The sequence below is a fragment of the Salvelinus alpinus genome, chromosome 14 (genome assembly GCF_045679555.1).
Source record: "Salvelinus alpinus chromosome 14, SLU_Salpinus.1, whole genome shotgun sequence".
NCBI classification, from domain to species: domain Eukaryota; kingdom Metazoa; phylum Chordata; class Actinopteri; order Salmoniformes; family Salmonidae; genus Salvelinus; species Salvelinus alpinus.
The window spans coordinates 17,829,676-17,854,272 of record NC_092099.1 but is presented as its reverse complement, the minus strand read 5'-3'; the positions used below and the strand labels follow the sequence as shown (position 1 = coordinate 17,854,272).

The 24,597-nt window shown below is 44.8% G+C and overlaps 1 protein-coding gene across 1 annotated transcript in view; it reads right to left on the bottom strand.

Annotated features, from left to right (window-relative positions):
- The window catches only part of LOC139538539 (thrombospondin-type laminin G domain and EAR repeat-containing protein-like), a 68,329-nt gene that overhangs the window by 3,292 nt on the left and 40,440 nt on the right, over positions 1-24,597 (bottom strand). Inside the window, exons 6-11 of the mRNA XM_071340693.1 lie at positions 20,314-20,445; positions 19,552-19,784; positions 15,271-15,460; positions 9,705-9,937; positions 727-905; positions 379-480 (exon numbers count right to left, since the gene is read on the bottom strand). Coding sequence (XP_071196794.1) covers positions 379-480; positions 727-905; positions 9,705-9,937; positions 15,271-15,460; positions 19,552-19,784; positions 20,314-20,445 — 1,069 coding nt within the window. The remainder of the gene's footprint in view (positions 1-378; positions 481-726; positions 906-9,704; positions 9,938-15,270; positions 15,461-19,551; positions 19,785-20,313; positions 20,446-24,597) is intronic.

The following is a 24,597-nucleotide window of genomic DNA, read 5'->3' as shown; positions in this document are numbered from 1 at the left end:
ATAACACTGTTTAAAGAGTACCTCACCTGTATATAACACTGTTTAAAGAGTACCTCACCGGTATATAACACTGTTTAAAGAGTACCTCACCTGTATATAACACTGTTTAAAGAGTACCTCACCTGTATATAACACTGTTTAAAGAGTACCTCACCTGTATATAACACTGTTTAAAGAATACCTCACCTGTATATAACACTGTTTAAAGAGTACCTCACCTGTATATAACACTGTTTAAAGAGTACCTCACCTGTATATAACACTGTTTAAAGAGTACCTCACCTGTATATAACACTGTTTAAAGAGCACCTCACCTGTATATAACACTGTTTAAAGAGTACCTCACCTGTATATAACACCGTTTAAAGAGTAACTCACCTGTATATAACACTGTTTAAAGAATACGAGGATCCATCGTGAGAATTGGCCACAACAAGGAACTTCTCTTCACCCACCGAGAAGAATTCCCAGTCCACCGCACTGCAAAGATCAAAACACATTGGAGTGTTTAGGCACCAGGTGTGTACCAGGTGTGTGCTAGGTGTGTACCAGGTTTGTACCAGGAGTGTACCAGGTTTATTGTTCATGTGTCTGACGCATCGCTCCAAAGGAATAAAGTTGTTTAAATTGAATTGGAGGGCGGACAAAGAGGTAAAGAACACGTTATAAAGGATAAGGGTTTTCACACAGGGCTGAATGCCCTCTGATGTGGCTCAGTGGACTAACCTGTTTGTGACGATGTCCTGGAACTTAATGAAGGTCTGTGTGATCATATTCAGTTCATAGATGGTTGAGTTGATGTTGTAGTGACTAGGGCCTCTCTCGTTCAGTTTCTGGCCGTTAGCCACCGCCAGGAAGTACCGATCCCCTATCTGGAACATCTCCCAGTCCGTCGCTCCCACCGTCTGCAGGGGTCAGAGGTTAGGGGTCAAGGAGAAGGATCAAGGTCAGTAAGACAGGAACAGAGAGGTTTCAAAACATACTGACCCCTCTTTTACAAGAATTACACCCAGTAGGATTATCTACGATGAACAAAAATATAAACGCAACATGTAAAGTGTTGGTCCCATGTTCTAAAGCTGAAATAAAAGATCCCAGAAATGTTCCATTCGCACAAAAAGCTTATTTCTCTCAAATGATGTGCACAAATGTGTTTACATCCCTGTTAGTGAGCATTTTGCCAAGATAATCCATCCACCTGACAGGTGTGGCATATCAAGAAGATGATTAAACAGCATGATCAATACACAGGTGCACCTTGTGCTGGGGACAATAAAAGGCCACTTTAAAAATGTGCAACACAATGCCACAGGTGTGTAAAGATGAGGGAGCGAGCAACCATAGACCATGTGCAGGGCATTGTGTGGGCCAGTGGCTTGCTGATGTCAACGTTGTGAACAGAGTGCCCCATGGTGGGGTTATGATATGGGAAGGCATAAGCTACGAACAACGAACACAATTGCATTCTATCGATGGCAATTTAAATGCACTGAGATGCCGTAATGAGATCCCGAGGCCCATTGTTGTGCCATTCATCCACCGCCATCACCTCATGTTTCAGCATGATAATGCACGGCCCCATGTCACAAGGATCTGTACACAATTCCTGGAAGCTGAAAATGTCCCAGTTCTTCCATGGCCTGCATACTCACCAAACATGTCACCCATTGAGCATGTTTGGGATGCTCTGGATCGACGTGTACGACAGCGTGTTCCAGTTCAATATCCAGCAACTTCCCACAGCCATTGAAGAGGAGTGGGACAACATTTCATAGGCCACAATCAACAGCTTGATCAATCAACAGCCTGATCAACTCTATGTCAAGGAGATGTGTCGCCCTGCATGAGGCAAATGGTGGTCACACCAGATACTGGCTGGCTTTCTGTGAATGTCACGTTTACTCCCGCTCCTCCCCTCCGGCGTTGCCGGGATACTAACCACCGGTCTTGGGATCCATCATTAAGCACACCTGGCATCAAACATTACGTCATCATTACGCACACCTGTCATCAATCATTACGTCATCATTACGCACACCTGGCATCAAACATTACGTCATCATTACGCACACCTGTCATCAATCATTACGTCATCATTACGCACACCTGTCATCAAACATTACGTCATCATTACGCACACCTGGCATCAAACATTACGTCATCATTACGCACACCTGGCATCAATCATTACGTCATCATTACGCACACCTGGCATCAAACATTACGTCATCATTACGCACACCTGTCATCAATCATTACGTCATCATTACGCACACCTGTCATCAAACATTAAGTCATCATTACGCACACCTGGCATCAAACATTACGTCATCATTACGCACACCTGGCATCAATCATTACGTCATCATCAGACACACCTGGACGCCATTACCTCCCCTATACCTGGCTCTCTGTTAGGTTGTTTCCCCAGTCAGTAGTGTTTTTGTGTTTCATGTCTATACGCTACTAGTGTTTGTTATATTGTTCGATGTTCCGTTTATTACTAAACTCACCACCTGCACTTGTTTTCTGACTCCCAGCGTGTACGTGACAGAGAAGGAGATGTGTCGCGCCGCTTGAGACAAATAATTTTCACACCAGATACAGACTGGTTTTCTGATCCACACCCCTACCAAAGTTATTTGTGACCAACAGATGCATATCTGTATTCCCAGTCATGTGAAATCCATAGATTAGGGCCAAATTAATTCATTTCAAATGACTATTTTCATTTTATGAACTGTAACTCAGTAAACTCTTTGAAATTGTTGCATGTTTCGTTTATTTTTGTTCAGTACAGTTCTGGGTTAACTTTCTCTCAGATTAGCTCAGATTCAGACAACGAGGGAGATCGGGACATATACTGGAGAAGAAACAGCCTGAGTAATGATTGGTGGTTTCATCATGTGGTGTTATGTACAGGATATACAGTCAGACTGTCAGGAGAACTAGAGCAACAGTCTGATGTCATAAAGCTGTGGAGTCTGTCTGCCAGGAGAACTAGAGCAACAGTCTGATGTCATAAAGCTGTGGAGTCTGTCTGTCTGCCAGGAGAACTAGAGCAACAGTCTGATGTCATAAAGCTGTGGAGTCTGTCTGCCAGGAGAACTAGAGCAACAGTCTGATGTCATAAAGCTGTGGAGTCTGTCTGTCTGCCAGGAGAACTAGAGCAACAGTCTGATGTCATAAAGCTGTGGAGTCTGTCTGTCTGCCAGGAGAACTAGAGCAACAGTATGATGTCATAAAGCTGTGGAGTCTGTCTGTCTGCCAGGAGAACTAGAGCAACAGTATGATGTCATAAAGCTGTGGAGTCTGTCTGTCTGCCAGGAGAACTAGAGCAACAGTCTGATGTCATAAAGCTGTGGAGTCTGTCTGTCTGCCAGGAGAACTAGAGCAACAGTATGATGTCATAAAGCTGTGGAGTCTGTCTGTCTGCCAGGAGAACTAGAGCAACAGTATGATGTCATAAAGCTGTGGAGTCTGTCTGTCTGCCAGGAGAACTAGAGCAACAGTCTGATGTCATAAAGCTGTGGAGTCTGTCTGTCTGCCAGGAGAACTAGAGCAACAGTATGATGTCATAAAGCTGTGGAGTCTGTCTGTCTGCCAGGAGAACTAGAGCAACAGTCTGATGTCATAAAGCTGTGGAGTCTGTCTGTCTGCCAGGAGAACTAGAGCAACAGTATGATGTCATAAAGCTGTGGAGTCTGTCTGTCTGCCAGGAGAACTAGAGCAACAGTATGATGTCATAAAGCTGTGGAGTCTGTCTGTCTGCCAGGAGAACTAGAGCAACAGTCTGATGTCATAAAGCTGTGGAGTCTGTCTGTCTGCCAGGAGAACTAGAGCAACAGTATGATGTCATAAAGCTGTGGAGTCTGTCTGCCAGGAGAACTAGAGCAACAGTCTGATGTCATAAAGCTGTGGAGTCTGTCTGCCAGGAGAACTAGAGCAACAGTCTGATGTCATGAAGCTGTGGAGACTGTCTGCATACCAAATGCACCCTATTCCATATTTAGTGCACTACTTTTGACCAGGGCCCGTAGGGGAACGTAGTGATTAAAAGAGCTATTTGGGATGTACCTTCTTTGACCCATCCCAAAAGAACTTGTCAAAACAGCCACGATGGCTTCCAGCGTAACTAACAGGGCTGGAATTCCCCCTAGAGACCAAACGTCTTTCTGATGTCTAACATGTGGCGGAGGGGTTACCGACTACAGTCTACTGTTGATGTGTACACAGGATGATAAGTGATTTAACTTGTACTTCACTCGTTAATTATACCCTGCTTGCTTTCAAACCGTACAGCAGAGGTAGAGGTCCATTGATACATCCTTCTACAGTCAGCTTTAAGGCTCAGTCCCAGATGGCACCCTGTGCCCCATGACGGCACCCTAGTCCCTATGAGCCCTGGTTGAAAGTAGTGCACTATATAGGGAATAGGGTGCATTTGGGACACAGGCCCAGGAACCACAACAGCCTCTTGTTCAGAATTGATCTTCTTTTGGACAGCAGCCAAGGAAACTATTCTCTCCTCACATTAAACAGTCACAACAGACTGAATCCACCGAAGAAGAAAAAACACAGAGCCATAAACACAGAGCTGTGATGTTTTAGAGTGATATTTTAGAGAGTGATATTTTAGAGAGTGATATTTTAGAGAGTGATATTTTAGAGAGTGATATTTTAGAGAGTGATATTTTAGAGAGTGATATTTTAGAGAGTGATAGTGATATCTTCGAGAGTGATATCTTCGAGAGTGATATATTCGAGAGTGATATCTTCGAGTGATGTTTTAGAGAGTGATGTTTTAGAGAGTGATGTTTTAGAGATTGATGTCTTCGAGAGTGATGTCTGCGAGAGTGATATTTTAGAGAGTGATGTTTTAGAGAGTGATGTTTTAGAGAGTGATGTACTTTGATAACAGTCTGACATAATGTCATCAACAACTTTCATTTGGGCTTTTGTCATGTATACTAAATGTCATCTATCATCTCTGTATTCAAAGGATCAGAGCTAGGTGGAGGGCAGCTAGGTCGAGGGCAGCTAGGTGGAGGGCAGCTAGGTCGGGGGCAGCTAGGTGGAGGGCAGCTAGGTCGAGGGCAGCTAGGTGGAGGGCAGCTAGGTCGGGGGCAGCTAGGTGGAGGGCAGCTAGGTCGGGGGCAGCTAGGTGGAGGGCAGCTAGGTCGAGGGCAGCTAGGTGGAGGGCAGCTAGGTCGGGGGCAGCTAGGTCGGGGGCAGCTAGGTCGAGGGCAGCTAGGTCGAGGGCAGCTAGGTCGAGGGCAGCTAGGTCGAGGGCAGCTAGGTCGGGGGCAGCTAGGTGGAGGGCAGCTAGGTGGAGGGCAGCTAGGTGGAGGGCAGCTAGGTGGAGGGCAGCTAGGTCGGGGGCAGCTAGGTCGAGGGCAGCTAGGTCGGGGGCAGCTAGGTCGGGGGCAGCTAGGTCGGGGGCAGCTAGGTCGGGGGCAGCTAGGTCGAGGGCAGCTAGGTGGAGGGCAGCTAGGTCGGGGGCAGCTAGGTGGAGGGCAGCTAGGTCGGGGGCAGCTAGGTGGAGGGCAGCTAGGTCGGGGGCAGCTAGGTGGAGGGCAGCTAGGTCGAGGGCAGCTAGGTGGAGGGCAGCTAGGTCGAGGGCAGCTAGGTCGAGGGCAGCTAGGTGGAGGGCAGCTAGGTCGGGGGCAGCTAGGTGGAGGGCAGCTAGGTCGGGGGCAGCTAGGTCACATATTCCTTTTGAGTTAACATTAATAAACCTGTTCAGAGATCAGGTTCATACCTGTTTGTCTATGGCAGGATAAGATCAATTTCCTACGAGGGCTTCAACTTAATTTATTCCTTTTGAGTTTACATTAATTAATATTTTCTTTGAGTAACAATGTGGGGAGCTCCACACGGCTGATGATTCTATCATACCGTAAGCTACAGAGGATAGTCTCTGAGTCTAGCCTCGATTTAGCCAGGCTTCTTATCGTGATGAGCAAGACTAAGAAGTTAACCTCTGAAGTCTGCATGATGTTATTTCTGTGTGGTGAAGCCAGTCTGGGATCTAATGCCCTGCAGCGTGTCTGACTGACTGAGGTTACAGCTGGAGACGAGGTTCACAGCCAGAGGAGCTGAGTATCTTCCCACCTCCCAGATTATTCCTTTTCATCTCTCTTCCTCTCTCCACCACCTCTTTCCTCTCTCCTCCTCATCCACCTTCTCTCTCCTCTCTCCTCCTCCACCTCTCTCCTCTCTCCACCACCTCCTCTCTCCTCCTCCTCTCTCCACTTCCTCCTCCTCCTCTTTCCTCTCTCTCCTCCTCCACCTCTCTCCTCTCTCCTCCTCCTCCACCTTCTCTCTCCTCCTCCACCTCTCTCCTCTCTCCACCTCCTCCTCTCTCCTCTCTCTTCCTCCTCTCTCCTTCTCTCTCCTCTCTCCACCTCCTCCTCTCTCCTCTCTCTTCCTCCTCTCTCCACTTCCTCCTCCTCCTCTTTCCTCTCTCCTCCTCTCTCCTTCTCTCTCCTCCAGCCTCAAGAGGTAACTCTCATCTCCCATAAAAAGTGCTGAGCATTTACTGTTTTCTGAGGTTGGTTGGGTTACGGTTTTTGAAAAATTATCACGTTTTTCGGTTTTCGGTTTTGATGTATATATTTTTGACAATAAATGCGTTATCTGGGTTCAATCCTGCAACAACTCAGAATAAAACAATTGATGGTAGTGACTGGCCATCACTGTCACTTTATAAGGCTCTAATCATCATTTATTCACAGTACTTTACTTCACATAATATTTGTTTTCAGTATGATGATGACTTTATTATTGAATAAATAAAACCCCAATGATGGTAGTGACTGTCCATTTCTGCATATCACTTATTAATAAACCATCGTTTATTCACAATACAGTACTTTAATAAAGTAACAATACAGTACTTTAATAAAGTAACAATACAGTACTTTAACAAAGTAACAATACAGTACTTTAACAAAGTAACAATACAGTACTTTAATAAAGTAACAATACAGTACTTTAACAAAGTAACAATACAGTACTTTAATAAAGTAACAATACAGTACTTTAACAAAGTAACAATACTGTACTTTAACAAAGTAACAATACAGTACTTTAATAAAGTAACAATACAGTACTTTAATAAAGTAACAATACAGTACTTTAATAAAGTAACAATACAGTACTTTAACAAAGTAACAATACAGTACTTTAACAAAGTAACAATACAGTACTTTAATAAAGTAACAATACAGTACTTTAACAAAGTAACAATACAGTACTTTAATAAAGTAACAATACAGTACTTTAACAAAGTAACAATACAGTACTTTAACAAAGTAACAATACAGTACTTTAACAAAGTAACAATACAGTACTTTAATAAAGTAACAATACAGTACTTTAATAAAGTAACAATACAGCACTTTAACAAAGTAACAATACAGTACTTTAATAAAGTAATGTATTGTGAGAGTTTTCTCCCTATATGAACTTGTCCATTCCCTTGGGGATTATTCTGAAGAAGGCCATTGAAGCCCGAAACGTCAATCTTTTTAACTTGTCTAATAAAACAACGTATTTTTAACGGTGAGCAAGCCTTTTCCTGTCCAGGGGTGTTGTGTATATTACATTGTTTTAATGGTGAGCAAGCCTTTTCCTGTCCAGTGGTGTTGTGTATATTACATTGTTTTAATGGTGAGCAAGCCTTTTCCTGTCCAGGGGTGTATATTACATTGTTTTAATGGTGAGCAAGCCTTTTCCTGTCCAGTGGTGTTGTGTATATTACATTGTTTTAATGGTGAGCAAGCCTTTTCCTGTCCAGTGGTGTTGTGTATATTACATAGTTTTAATGGTGAGCAAGCCTTTTCCTGTCCAGTGGTGTTGTGTATATTACATTGTTTTAATGGTGAGCAAGCCTTTTCCTGTCCAGGGGTGTTGTGTATATTACATTGTTTTAATGGTGAGCAAGCCTTTTCCTGTCCAGTGGTGTTGTGTATATTACATTGTTTTAATGGTGAGCAAGCCTTTTCCTGTCCAGGGGTGTTGTGTATATTACATTGTTTTAATGGTGAGCAAGCCTTTTCCTGTCCAGGGGTGTTGTGTATATTACATTGTTTTAATGGTGAGCAAGCCTTTTCCTGTCCAGGGGTATTGTGTATATTACATTGTTTTAATGGTGAGCAAGCCTTTTCCTGTCCAGGGGTGTTGTGTATATTACATTGTTTTAATGGTGAGCAAGTCTTTTCCTGTCCAGGGGTGTATATTACATCAAATCAAATCAAATTTTATTAGTCACATACACATGGTTAGCAGATGTTAATGCGAGTGTAGCGAAATGCTTGAAATACATTGTTTTAATGGTGAGCAAGCCTTTTCCTGTCCAGTGGTGTTGTGTATATTACATTGTTTTAATGGTGAGCAAGCCTTTTCCTGTCCAGGGGTGTTGTGTATATTACATTGTTTGATGCCTTATTATTGTATTCCCAGTCACCATCCATCTCATCTCTGCCCAGGCAGTAGCAGCCAGCCATCTACCGCTGTGCTCCCTGAAAGACTCCTGATACAGGCTAGCTGGCTAGCTGGGTGGCTAGCTGGCTAGCTGGGTGGCTAGCTGGATAGCTGGCTACCGGCTAGCTGACTAGCTGGCTGGCTGTCTGGCTGGCTAGCTGGACAGCTGGCTACTGGCTGGCTGGCTAGCTGGTTGGCTGTCTGGCTAGCTGGCTAGCTGGATAGCTAGCTGGCTGGATAGCTGACTAGCTGGCTACTGGCTAGCTGGCTGGATAGCTGACTAGCTGGCTAGCTGGATAGCTAGCTGGCTGGATAGCTGACTAGCTGGCTACTGGCTAGCTGGCTAGCTGGCTGGCGTCCTACCAAATCCCCAGTAGTTCTTCACAGTAGATAAGGAATACTTTTAACACTGCTAAATAACAACTATGAATCAATTAGATGTATTGTCATGTAGAGAAACCTAATCAACCACTCTCTATCCCTTTCATGTGCCTCTTCCTCTCTGTGTCTGCCGGTCTCCCGGCAAGAACCAATGACAACAGGCAGCTGTACTGTAGACACAATGGTTTCAGGTCATTGCAGTTAATTACCACCTTTACTGCGGTTAAAAGCTACAATATGTACGTTTTTGGACGACATGACCAAATTCACATAGAAATGTGATTTATAGGTCTTTGCTTGCAGTTTAAAGCAACTCTAATAACAGGTGATCTGTTCTATGAGTGCTATTTATATACTTCCTGTTCTGAAGTTTAGTTTTTGTGGCTTTTACTTTCAAATAGCTGAATATACCATTTTTTGGTTAGGGAAAATATATTTCGCTGCGGTTTAGATGGTACAATGATTCTCCACAAAATGACTGCTTGTTTCGTCACATAAACTGAAATGTGGCGAACTATTAGAATTTTAGCAACCAGGAAATGACGGAGCGATTTCTGCATTGTGCATCTTTAACTAGGAGTTGGACAACATGAGAGAAAAACATCTCTGGTGAAACGGAACAAACGGTGAATTGAGCCGTAAAACCCAGAACTAAATGGAATAAAATTTTTTTTGCTGGTATCTTTCCCCAAATTCCCAGATTTCCCAGAAATCCCAGTTGGAGGAATCTCTGATTTTATTGCTTATTTCTGCCAAATTCCAGGGGAAACTTCCAACCCGGGATTTTTGCAGCCCGAGCTACGCCTCGTAGCTACCAACTGGAACAGTGACCTCACCTTGATGTACTGAAAGGGCCGGAACATTCCTCCCAGCCAGATGTATATGGTGGAGTTGATGTTGGTGGATATTCCATCGAAGGTGTTGGCCACCACCAGGAAGTGGTATGGACCCACGGAAAAGAACTCCCAGTCGTAGGCCCCAGACGTCTCGAGGGTCTGATTCACCTCAAACACCTTGGTGCCCGGGTTCCACCGGTAAATCACACTGTCGATGTTGTGATTGTTGTCACCTAGGAAACACACGGACGGGATTGTATACCACAACACAAACTGTACCTTTCAACCGTTTAAACTTTCACCAAGACATGCTAACCTCTCACCATTACCAATAACAGGGGAGGTTAGCATTTTATATCATAACCCCAAGACATGCTAAACTCTCACCATTACAATAACAGGGGAGGTTAGCATTTTATATCATAACCCCAAGACATGCTAACCTCTCACCATTACAATAACAGGGGAGGTTAGCATTTTATATCATAACCCCAAGACATGCTAACCTCTCACCATTACAATAACAGGGGAGGTTAGCATTTTATATCATAACCCCAAGACATGCTAACCTCTCACCATTACAATAACAGGGGAGGTTAGCATTTTATATCATACCCCCAAGACATGCGAACCTTTCACCATTACAATAACAGGGGAGGTTAGCATTTTATATCATAACCCCAAGACATGCTAACCTCTCACCATTACAATAACAGGGGAGATTAGCATTTTATATCATAACCCCAAGACATGCTAACCTTTCACCATTACAATAACAGGGGAGGTTAGCATTTTATATCATAACCCCAAGACATGCTAACCTCTCACCATTATAATAACAGGGGAGGTTAGCATTTTATATCATACCCCCAAGTCATGCTAACCTCTCACCATTACAATAACAGGGGAAGTTAGCATTTTATATCATAACCCCAAGACATGCTAACCTCTCACCATTACAATAACAGGGGAGGTTAGCATTTTATATCATAACCCCAAGACATGCTAACCTCTCACCATTACAATAACAGGGAAGGTTAGCATTTTATATCATAACCCCAAGACATGCTAACCTCTCACCATTACAATAACAGGGGAGGTTAGCATTTTATATCATAACCCCAAGACATGCTAACCTCTCACCATTACAATAACAGGGGAGGTTAGCATTTTATATCATACCCCCAAGACATGCTAACTTCTCACCATTACAATAACAGGGGAGGTTAGCATTTTATATCATAACCCCAAGACATGCTAACCTCTCACCATTACAATAACAGGGGAGGTTAGCATTTTATATCATAACCCCAAGACATGCTAACCTCTCACCATTACAATAACAGGGGAGGTTAGCATTTTATATCATAACCCCAAGACATGCTAACCTCTCACCATTACAATAACAGGGGAGGTTAGCATTTTATATCATACACCCAAGACATGCTAACCTTTCACCATTACAATAACAGGGGAGGTTAGCATTTTATATCATACACCCAAGACATGCTAACCTTTCACCATTACAATAACAGGGTAGGTTAACATTTTATATCATGCCTCCAAGACATGCTAACCTCTCACCATTACAATACCAGGGGAGGTTAGCATTTTATATCATAACCCCAAGACATGCTAAACTCTCACCATTACAATAACAGGGGAAGTTAGCATTTTATATCATACCCCCAAGACATGCTAACCTCTCACCATTACAATAACAGGGTAGGTTAGCATTTTATATCATACACCCAAGACATGCTAACCTCTCACCATTACAATAACAGGGGAGGTTAGCATTTTATATCATAACCCCAAGACATGCTAACCTCTCACCATTACAATAACAGGGGAAGTTAGCTTTTTATATCATACACCCAAGACATGCTAACCTCTCACCATTACAATAACAGGGGAGGTTAGCATTTTATATCATACACCCAAGACATGCTAACCTCTCACCATTACAATAACAGGGGAGGTTAGCATTTTATATCATACACCCAAGACATGCTAACCTCTCACCATTACAATAACAGGGGAGGTTAGCATTTTATATCATAACCCCAAGACATGCTAAACTCTCACCATTACAATAACAGGGGAGGTTAGCATTTTATATCATAACCCCAAGACATGCTAACCTCTCACCATGACAATAACAGGGGAGGTTAGCATTTTATATCATAACCCCAAGACATGCTAACCTCTCACCATTACAATAACAGGGGAAGTTAGCATTTTATATCATAACCCCAAGACATGCTAACCTCACCATTACAATAACAGGGGAGGTTAGCATTTTATATCATAACCCCAAGACATGCTAACCTCTCACCATTACAATAACAGGGAGGTTAGCATTTTATATCATACACCCAAGACATGCTAACCTCTCACCATTACAATAACAGGGTAGGTTAGCATTTTATATCATACACCCAAGACATGCTAACCTCTCACCATTACAATAACAGGGAGGTTAGCATTTTATATCATACCTCCAAGACATGCTAACCTCTCACCATTACAATAACAGGGAGGTTAGCATTTTATATCATACACCCAAGACATGCTAACCTCACCATTACAATAACAGGGGAGGTTAGCATTTTATATCATAACCCCAAGACATGCTAACCTCTCACCATTACAATAACAGGGAGGTTAGCATTTTATATCATACACCCAAGACATGCTAACCTCTCACCATTACAATAACAGGGAGGTTAGCATTTTATATCATACCCCCATAGGCAGGATATATGCTTTGAGCCAATAGGCAGGATATATTCTATGAGCCAATAGGCAGGATATATGCTTTGAGCCAGTAGGCAGGATATATTCTATGAGCCAATAGGCAGGATATATGCTTTGAGCCAATAGGCAGGATATATGTTTTGAGCCAATAGGCAGGATATATGCTTTGAGCCAAAAGGCAGGATATATGCTTTGAGCCAATAGGCAGGATATATGCTTTGAGCCAATAGGCAGGATACATGCTTTGAGCCAATAGGCAGGATACATGCTTTGAGCCAATAGGCAGGATATATGCTTTGAGCCAATAGGCAGGATATATGCTTTGAGCCAATAGGCAGGATACATGCTTTGAGCCAATAGGCAGGATATATGCTTTGAGCCAATAGGCAGGATATATGCTTTGAGCCAATAGGCAGGATATATGCTTTGAGCCAATAGGCAGGATACATGCTTTGAGCCAATAGGCAGGATATATGCTTTGAGCCAATAGGCAGGATATATGCTTTGAGCCAATAGGCAGGATACATGCTTTGAGCCAATAGGCAGGATATATGCTTTGAGCCAATAGGCAGGATATATGCTTTGAGCCAATAGGGGGATATATGCTTTGAGCCAATAGGCAGGATACATGCTTTGAGCCAATAGGCAGGATATATGCTTTGAGCCAAAACGTGAAGAATTATCATTCACAACTGACAGTGATTGTCTTTTTTTAATAAATATATTTTTATTAGGTACGCCTAACTTGGTGTTTGAGGGTATTAAAAATCAAAGTTGCAATATGTTATGCATATTATGTATTAATATTCAATAGGTCTACATCTGTCGTTACGAACTTTGATTGGGAAATGATGACGGAAATATAAACAAATGGCACTAGACCACATACTGTAACGGTGCAATGTTAAAGTCAAAAGTCAAACAACTGTGAAGCTACCGACACGACATACACCTGAAGGCCCTTCCACCTAACTTCATACACAGGCTGCAGGCTTCCAGCTTCTAGCTTTGTTTAGATTTTTTTGTGTATTTGGATCAGATTATCTTGGATTTTGTCATTCCAGTGGCTCTTTGCATCCCGTATCTGTGTGCACACCCTTCTCTCCACCTCTCCTTCTCTCCACCTCTCCTTCCCTCCATCTCTCCATCTCTCCTTCCCTCCACCTCTCCTTCCCTCCATCTCTCCTTCTCTCCTTCCCTCCATCTCTCCTTCCCTCCATCTCTCCTTCCCTCCATCTCTCCTTCCCTCCACCTCTCCTTCCCTCCACCTCTCCTTCCCTCCATCTCTCCTTCCCTCCATCTCTCCTTCCCTCCATCCCTCCATCTCTCCTTCCCTCCATCTCTCCTTCCCTCCATCTCTCCATCTCTCCTTCCCTCCATCTCTCCTTCCCTCCACCTCTCCTTCCCTCCATCTCTCCTTCCCTCCATCTCTCCTTCCCTCCATCTCTCCTTCCCTCCATCTCTCCTTCCCTCCATCTCTCCATCCCTCCACCTCTCCTTCCCTCCACCTCTCCTTCCCTCCACCTCTCCATCCCTCCACCTCTCCATCCCTCCACCTCTCCTTCCCTCCATCTCTCCTTCCCTCCATCTCTCCTTCCCTCCATCTCTCCATCCCTCCACCTCTCCTTCCCTCCACCTCTCCTTCCCTCCACCTCTCCATCCCTCCACCTCTCCATCCCTCCACCTCTCCTTCCCTCCATCTCTCCTTCCCTCCATCTCTCCTTCCCTCCATCTCTCCATCTCTCCTTCCCTCCATCTCTCCTTCCCTCCACCTCTCCTTCCCTCCACCTCTCCTTCCCTCCATCTCTCCTTCCCTCCATCTCTCTTTCCCTCCAGCTCTAGACCTCTCCATCCCTACATCTCTCTTTCCCTCCACCTCTAGACCTCTCCATCCCTCCATCTCTCCTTCCCTCCACCTCCAGACCTCTCCATCCCTCCATCCCTCCACCTCCAGACCTCTCCATCCCTCCACCTCTCCTTCCCTCCCTCTCTCCCTCTCCACCTATCCTTCCCTCCCTCTCTCCCCTCTCCTTCCCTCCCCTCTCCTTCCCTCCACCTCTCCTTCCCTCCCCCTCTCCCCCCTCCACCTCTCCCCCCCTCCACCTCTCCCCCTTCTCATTCCCTCCACCCCTCCATCCCTCCATCTCTCCACCTCTCCTTCCCTCCACCTCTCCCCCTCTCATTCCCTCCCCCTCTCCTTCCCTCCCTCTCTCCCCTCCACCTCTCCTTCCCTCCCCCCCTCCACCTCTCCCCCTTCTCATTCCCTCCACCTCTCCCTTCCCATCCTGTGAAGTTATAGTGTTCCCTCTCTTTCATTGATCAAAGCTCAAAAGACCCATAAAGAGCCATAAAGGAGCGCTTTTCATGGATCTAACAAGACATCTAACAGTTATATCAGAGCAACCCCACATCAGCACAGCCTGTACACCTGCAGCAGCTGGCCCTCTGCCAGCACTCTGCCAGCACGTAGAAGCCCGCAGCCCCCAGCCCAGCAGTCCTTGTTGGTCCAGTGATGCCAGCAGAGAGACTGTGGACTGAGAGTAGTCAGGGAGGTATTCTTGGTTGGGAAATCTTACTGGTCTTTAAACATTGTATTGTAATTTGCTGAGCACAATCTTTGCCTGGGATTATCGGTGGAATTGAATCCTTTTCTCCCATAATCCTTTCCAAAGTTTACAACACAGTCGTAATTGGCAGACAGACTGCATTGTACCTCGCCTGTTGTCTCTTAGCTGGCCATCACATACAAGATTTAGTTGTGAGTTCTGAGATTACCTGCTCTGTGATTTGGCAGGGGGTACCTTACCTCGTCTGTGATTGGCCACAGCCAGGAAATGTTGTTCCTGTATGCTGAAGGCCTCCCAGTCCAGAGCACTGTGTGTCTCTATGGTCTGATAGGGTAGGAACATTAACTTCCTGCTGCTCCACTTGTAGATCACTGACTCCTCCCACTCCCCGCCGGGCTGGCCCTTGGAGTTGGCCACTGCTAGGAACATCTGTGACAGGAGGACAATCAAATCAAATCGAATTTTATTTCTTACATGTGCCGAATACAACAGTGAAATGCTTACTTACAAGCCCTTAACCAACAGTGCAGTTTTAAAGAAAAATACCTAAAAAAATAAAGAAATAAAGTAACAAATAATTAAAGAGCAGCACAAAAAATAACAATAGAGAGACTATATACAGGGTGTTACGGTACAGAGTCAATGTGGAGGCTATATACAGGGTATTACGGTACAGAGTCAATGTGGAGGCTATATACAGGGTGTTACGGTACAGAGTCAATGTGGAGGCTATATACAGGGTATTACGGTACAGAGTCAATGTGGAGGCTATATACAGGGTGTTACGGTACAGAGTCAATGTGGGGGCTATATACAGGGTGTTACGGTACAGAGTCGATGTGTGGGGGCACCGGTTAGTCAAGGTAATTGAGGTAATATGTACATGTAGGTAGAGTTATTAAAGTGACTATGCATAGATAACAGAGAGTAGCAGCAGCGTAGAAGAGGGGTGGGGGGCAATGCAAGTAGTCTGGGTAGCCATATGATTAGATTTTCAGTAGTCTTTTTGGCTTGGGGGTAGAAGCTGTTAAGATGTCTCTTGGACCTAGACTTGACGCTCCGGTACTGCTTGCCGTGCCGTAGCAGAGAGAACAGTCTATGACTAGGGTGGCTGGAGTCTTTGACAATTTTTTGGGCCTTCCTCTGACACCGCCTGGTATAGAGGTCCTGGATGGCAGGAAGCTTGGCCCCAGTGATGTACTGGGCCGTATGCATTACCCTCTGTAGTGCCTTGCGGTCGGAGGCCGAGCAGTTGCCATACCAGGTAGTGATGCAACCAGTCATGATGCTCTCGATGGTGCAGCTGTAGAACCTTTTGAGGATCTGAGGATCCATGTTAAATCTTTCCAGTTTCCTGAGGGGGAATAGGTTTTGTTGTGCCCTCTTCACGACTGTCTTGGTGTGCTTGGACCATGATAGTTTGTTGGTAATGTGGAAATCAAGGAACTTGAAGCTCTCAACCTGTTTCACTACAGCCCCGTCGATGAGAATGGGGCCGTGCTCGGTCCTCCTTTTCCTGTAGTCCACAATCATCTCCTTTGTCTTGATCACGTTGAGGAAGAGGTTGTTGTCCTGTCACCACACGTCCAGGTCTCTGACCTCCTCCCTTTAGGCTGTCTCGTTGTTGTCGGTGATCAGGCCTACCACTGTTGTGTCATCGGCAAACTTAATGATGGTGTTGGAGTCGTGCCTGGCCGTGCAGTCATGCGTGAACTGGGAGTACAGGAGTGGACTGAGCACGCACCCCTGAGGGGCCCCAGTGTTAAGGATCAGCGGGCCAGATGTGTTGTTACCTACCCTCACCACCTGGGGGCGGCCCGTCAGGAAGTCCAGGATCCAGTTGCAAAGGGAGGTGTTTAGTCCCAGGGTCCTTAGCTTAGTGATGAGATTTGAGGGCACTATGGTGTTGAACGCTGAGCTAAAGGACAGTGTGGAGTGCAATAGAGATTGCATCATCTGTGGATCTGTTGGGGCAGTATGCAAATTGGAGTGGGTCGAGGGTTTCTGGGATAATGGCGTTGAAGTGAGCCATTACCAGCCTTTAAAGCACTTCATGGCTACAGACGTGACTGCTACGGGTCAGTAGTCATTTAGGCAGGTTACCTTAGTGTTCTTGGGCACAGGCACTATGGTGGTCTGCTTAAAACATGTTGGTATTACAGACTCAGACAGGGAGAGGTGAAAATGTCAGTGAAGACACTTGCCAGTGGGTCAGCGCATGCTCGGAATACACGTCCTGGTAATCCGTCTGACCCTGCGGCCTTATGAATGTTGACCTTTTTAAAGGTCTTACTCAACGTCGGCTACGGAGAGCGTGATCACAGTCGTCCAGGAACAGCTGGTGCTCTCATGCATGTTTCAGTGTTACTTGCCTCGAAGTGAGCATAGAAGGCATTTAGCTCGTCTGGTAGGCTCGTGTCACTGGGCTGCTCTCGGCTGTGGTTCCCCTTGTAGTCTGTAGTAGTTTGCAAGCCATGCCACATCCCATGAGCGTCAGAGCCGGTGTAGTAGGATTTGATCTTGGTCCTGTATTGAAGCTTTGCTGTATTTGAAACTTTGCTGTATTTGAACCTTTGATGGTTCGTCGGAGAGCTTAGCTGGCGTCCGGGTTAGTCCTTGAAAGGGCTAAAGCTCTAGCCTTTAGCTCAGTGTGGATGTTGTCTAAAATTCATGGCTTCTGGTTGGGATATGTACGTACGGTCACTGTGGGGATGACGTCGTTGATGCACTTATTAATGAAGCCGGTGACTGATGTGGAAAACTCCTCAATGCCATCGGATGAATCCCTAGCGAACGGTCCTGAAGCTTAGCATCCGCTTCATCGGACCACTTCTGTATTGAGCGCGTCACTGGTACATCCTGTTTGAGTTGTTTGCTTGTAAGCAGGAGGATAGATTTATGGTCCGACTTGCCAAATGGAGGGCGATGAAGAGCTTTGTACGCGTCTGTATGTGGAGTAAAGGTGATATAGAGTTGTTTTCACCTCTCGTCGAACAGGTGACATAAGGAATTGTCCGTAGAGCTCCGAGACATGCTGGTAGAAATGAAGACAGATGTCAGTTTTTACCCCCTTGAGCGTACCCGACATCGAAGTTCTTGCTGATGCCAAGTTTCAGAGAAATATATGATATTACAGTTCTCCAGGTCTCGCTGATAGGATAGTCTCGATCGGAGCGCGTCCAGTTTGTTCTCCTGTGATTGTAAATTCGCCAATAGAACAGTGGGTAGAGAGGTGGATTATTTTCTCTCCGCCTTAGCTTCATCGGGGTGCCCGCACGTCGGCCTCTATATCGGCACCTCTTTCTCTGTCGAGTGTCGGGGATCAGGGCCTGGTCCAGGGTGAGCAGTATGTCCTGTGCTGCTGACTCATTTGAAGTAGAAATCTTAATACAAATCGAGGTTAATGAATGTTCTGTTCTGATGTCGAGGCTCTTTTTGGTCATGGGACACGATGTACAAAAAAAAAGGTTAAGATCAGCGGAAAAACCCCCAAATAGTAGAATTGGTCAGGAGCCGTAAAACGTCCGCTTTATACTCTGAGTGAGCATCTTCTGATGTAAAATTATAGTTCATTCACAGTCAAGTTTACTACAATCTTTCTTCACATCAAATATAACGTAACCAATGATCAAGATGAACACGGTGAACACGGTGAGTGAGAAAACACCTAATGTCCGTCCAAAATGGCACCCTATTCCCTACCATAGTGCACTACTTTTGACCAGGGCCCATAGGTCTCTGGTCAAAAGTAGTGCACTATATAGGGAATAGTGTGCCCTTTCAGACACAGCCCAGTGATAAGTAGACTGCAGCAGGTATTGACAGAACAGAGAACCAAACGGCTTCTGACTCCTAGCTGTAATTAACTGTGAGATGACACTTAAGGGGAAGTGGGGGAGGTTGTAGTCATAAATCATCATTATAAACATCAGACAAAATACATTTCTGTGATTATACACGTGTGTGTGATTTACGACAGTAGCCTTCAGCTCCCCTCCTCCTTGGTTCGTGACCACATCAAAGACCTCTCAGTGCTGGGACTGGGAACAGCTGTGGACATTACACAGGGTTTGTGTTGTGTTTGCTCTAGGGGGGTGCAGTCTCTGTTGTTGAGTGCAGAAAGACTCGACCGGTGTCATGTTTTCCCAGAGGTCTGAGGAATCTTCATTCAGCACGCTAAACTGGTTGAGATGATGTCATCACAACCAGCCATGGCCGCTGGGAAAGTTTACTAAGTCAAACTAGTCACTAGTCGTATTAAGATTACTTTAATTCTGGGGCTGTGTCCCAAATGGCACCCTACTCTGTTTTGTAGTGCACTACTTTTGACCATAGACCTATGGGCCCTGGCACCCTATTCCCTATTATAGTGCACTACTTTTGACCATAGACCTATGGGCCCTGGCACCCTATTCCCTATATAGTGCACTACTTTTGACCAGAGACCTATGGGTCCTGGCACCCTATTCCCTAATAGTGCACTACTTTTGACCATAGACCATACCTAGACAGGTACTCACCTTGTTGCCCACAGTGAAGAACTTCCATGCCCGTGCTTCATAGGTGATGATGTTCTGATACACTTGAAACTTCCCATCCACCCACTTGTAGATCCCAGAGCCCGGCTTGGTCTCGCGATTGGCTGTGGCAGCGAACAGTCCTTGGGAGGGGATGTGAAACACCTCGATGTCGAACGTCTCCGAGTTGGTGTAAAGGTCTTGGTAATCTTCAACGTAGTCCAGACGCTCTTTCTCTGTGCGTTAGAGACATCAGTTATTCAGTTGGTCAGTTGGTCAGTTGGTCAGTTGTTCAGTTGGTCAGTTGGTCAGTTGGTCAGTTGGTCAGTTGGTCAGTTGGTCAGTTGGTCAGTTATTCAGTTGGTCAGTTGTCACTGATACACCTAGGCTATAGAATAAGTGATTATTCCTGAACACAAGACAACATTTCGACCAGGAAGAGGTTACCCTGGTGCTGGAGTGCCAGAGCCAAACTACCAACCTCTGGTTCCACCAATCACCTCACCAAACATAGTTGGCTAAATTCTTCACACCTGGTCTCCCATTGAATCCAAAGCATGACATGCCTGTGGCACTGCAGAACCAGGGTTGCCTGGTTAGTGCCCTACACACAATACCTCATAATGACATCACAATACCCCATAATGACATCACAATACCCCATAATGACATCACAATACCCCATAATGACATCACAATACCCTATAATGACATCACAATACTCCTGGTCTGAAATATATTACTTCAGTCAGACACAAATCTCACCTTGCAGCAGAGGCAGCCACAGCCGTCCATCACACAGGAACAGGCCTTTCTTCAGTGTGTTAAACCACAGCTGGCCTTGCTCTGCCCTGGCACACGGAGGCTGGGTCCCTGGGGTTATACGCACTTCCGTCTCTGTTACGGCGGAGAGAGAGAGAGCATTGAGTCGAATTTCATTTTAAATTGAAGTAAATGGAATTGAATTGATCCTGATGATCCTATTCAATTGTCGTACATGTCTGGTGACTAGATGTATGGGGAAACAATATTGATGTGTATTGACAGCTCCTAACCAATACTGAGATGTATTGACAGCTCCTAATCAATACTGAGGTGTATTGACAGCTCCTAATCAATACTGAGGTGTATTGACAGCTCCTAATCAATACTGAGATGTATTGACAGCTCCTAATCAATACTGAGATGTATTGACAGCTCCTAATCAATACTGAGGTGTATTGACAGCTCCTAACCAATATTGATGTGTATTGACAGCTCCTAACCAATATTGATGTGTATTGACAGCTCCTAACCAATGAGGTTATCTTGAGTATCATCAAATATATGTATTAATTCAAGTTTATCACTCCAACCTGAGAGGTGTAAAAAACATAGATTGATTTAATGAATTTACTAAGTAACAGTGGTAGGCTGCTCCACAGGGAGACATTACATACATAAACAATGAAGGAGCATAAAAACACCATAGAGCCTGGAGTCTTATTTCCCATGGTGGTCCTGCCAATACTAAACCTTGCTGCTGAGTGTTTTAATGTTGATGTCTTGATTGGTAGCAGCAGTTGAGCTTCCAGAATCAAAATCTACGCCCCTCTCACCAAGACGAGTCATTGTTCTGCCAAGGCAGTGAGAGCGGTGCCAAAACCACACTGAATCACTAATGATGAATGTTTGTCAGCAGTAAAACGATAAGTTACGTTATTCAATGACAGATTTCATATTGACACTCAGAGGATGACCAGACACATCCAGCTGTCTGAATGAAGTGTTTAGCTTGGATCCTATACACAGTACTAAAAGTGTGAAGCGAACAAATTAGATCTTAAATACACAATTAGTGATGGATCCATTTATCGTTTCGTTTTGGAACCGATAGCGATACCTGACGTAACACTCTGATAGTCTTCATTCTGTTAAGCCTGCACAATGTCTGGGTCCCAAACGACACAATATTCAATAAATAGTGCCCTATTTTTTATTTTTTACCAGAGCCCTATAGCTACTGGCCAAATACAGTGCATTCGTATTCAGACCCCTTGACTTGCCCCCCCCCCCCCCCAAAGAAATGACATTACAGCTTTATTTCCTCATCAATCTACACACAATACCCCATAATGACATCACAATATCCCATAATGACATCACAATACCCCATAATGACATCACAATACCCCATAATGACGTCCCAATACCCCATAATGACGTCCCAATACCCCATGATGACGTCCCAATACCCCATAATGACGTCCCAATACCCCATAATGACGTCCCAATACCCCATAATGACGTCCCAATACCCCATAATGACGTCCCAATACCCCATAATGACGTCCCAATACCCCATAATGACGTCCCAATACCCCATGATGACGTCCCAATACCCCATGATGACGTCCCAATACCCCATGATGACGTCCCAATACCCCATGATGACGTCCCAATACCCCATAATGACGTCCCAATACCCCATAATGACGTCCCAATACCCCATAATGACGTCCCAATACCCCATAATGACGTCCCAATACCCCATAATGACGTCCCAATACCCCATAATGACGTCCCAATACCCCATAATGACGTCCCAATACCCCATAATGACGTCCCAATACCCCATAATGACGTCCCAATACCCCATAATGACGTCCCAATACCCCATAATGACGTCCCAATACCCCATGATGACGTCCCAATACCCCATGATGACGTCCCAATACCCCATGATGACGTCCCAATACCCCATAATGACGTCCCAATACCCCATAATGACGTCCCAATACCCCATAATGACGTCCCAATACCCCATAATGACGTCCCAATACCCCATAATGACGTCCCAATACCCCATAATGACGTCCCAATACCCCATAATGACGTCCCAATACCCCATAATGACGTCCCAATACCCCATGATGACGTCCCAATACCCCATAATGACGTCCCAATACCCCATAATGACGTCCCAATACCCCATAATGACGTCCCAATACCCCATAATGACGTCCCAATACCCCATAATGACGTCCCAATACCCCATAATGACGTCCCAATAGCCCATAATGACGTCCCAATACCCCATAATGACGTCCCAATACCCCATAATGACGTCCCAATAGCCCATAATGGCCAAGTGAAAACTGATTTTTAGAAATGTTTGGAAATGTATAAAATAAAAAACAGAAATACCTTATTTACAGAAGTATTCAGACCCTTTGCTATGAGACTCGAAATTGAGCTCTAGTGAATCCTGTTTTCATTGATCATCCTTGAGATGTTTCTACAACTTGATTGGAGTACACCTGTGGTAAATTCAATTGATTGGACATGATTTGGAAAGGCACACACTTGTCTATTTAAAGGTCCCACAGTTGACAGTGCATGTCAGAACAAAAACCAAGACATGAGGTCGAAGGAATTGTTCGAGAGCTCTGAGACAGGATTGTGTCGAGGCACAGATCTGGGGAAGGGTACCAAAAATGTCTGCAGCATTGAAGGTCCCCAAGAACACAGTGGCCTCAGCGGCAGAAACTGTGAGACTAGTCAGGATCGAGGGAAAGATAAACGGAGCAAAGTACAGAGAGATCTTTGATGGAAACCTGCTACAGAGCTCTCAGGACCTCAGATTGGGGAGAAGGTTCACCGTCCAACAGGACAACGACCTTAAGCACACAGCCAAGACAAGTGGATTCGGGACAAGTCTCTGAATGTCCTTGAGTGGCTCAGCCAGAGCCCGGACTTGAACCCGATTTAACATCTCTGGAGAGACCTGAAAATAGCTGTGCAGTGACGCTCCCCATCCAACCTGACAGAGCTTGAGAGGATCTGCAGAGAAGGATGGGAGAAACTCCCCAAATACAGGTGTGCCAAGCTTGTAGCATCATACCCAAGAAGACTCAAGGCTGTAATCGCTGCTAAAGGTGCTTCAACAAAGTACTGACTAAAGGGTATGAATACTTATGGAAATGTGATATTTCAGTTTTTTATTTTGAATAAACTTGCAAAGATTATTTGTTTTTAATGTTGCTTTGTATTGTGTGTAGATTGATGAGGAAAAAACAATTTAATCCGTTTTATAATAAGGCTGTAACGTAACAAAATATGGAAAAATTCAAGGGGTCTGAATACTTTCTGAATGCACTGTATATATGGAATAGGTAATTTGAGCCTCCCCCATGTCTATCAGGAGAACGGCAGTATACACAACAAGCCGGTCCCTGTGTTTTCACAGAGAGACACATGAAACACCTGACCCTACATCACTGTCACAACCACTGACTCAAATCACAGATACAGTTACCCTGTTCACCATACCATCACAACCCAACTATTTACAGCTATTAAACAAATCCAAACCCAGCCAGTCATGGAGGGACAGAGAGAATCATCCACCAGGAAGAATGTGATTGTTTTGGAGAGCTCAACGCAAGACCGTCCACAGGTCTACTCACTGTAATGATACAGAGGATAGAGGGTAGTATATCATCTCTACTCACCATGAGGATACAGAGGATAGAGGGTAGTATATCATCTCTACTCACCATAAGGATACAGAGGATAGAGGGTAGTATATCATATCTACTCACCATAAGGATACAGAGGATACAGGGTAGTATATCATCTCTACTCACCATAATGATACAGAGGATAGAGGGTAGGATATCATCTCTACTCACCATGAGGATACAGAGGATAGAGGGTAATATATCATCTCTACTCACCATGAGGATACAGAGGATAGAGGGTAGTATATCATCTCTACTCACCATAAGGATACAGAGGATAGAGGGTAGTATATCATCTCTACTCACCATAAGGATACAGAGGATAGAGGGTAGTATATCATCTCTACTCACCATAAGGATACAGAGGGTAGAGGGTAGTATATCATCTCTACTCACCATAAGGATACAGAGGGTAGAGGGTAGTATATCATCTCTACTCACCATATTGATACAGAGGGTAGTATATCATCTCTACTCACCATGAGGATACAGAGGATAGAGGGTAGTATATCATCTCTACTCACCATGAGGATACAGAGGATAGAGG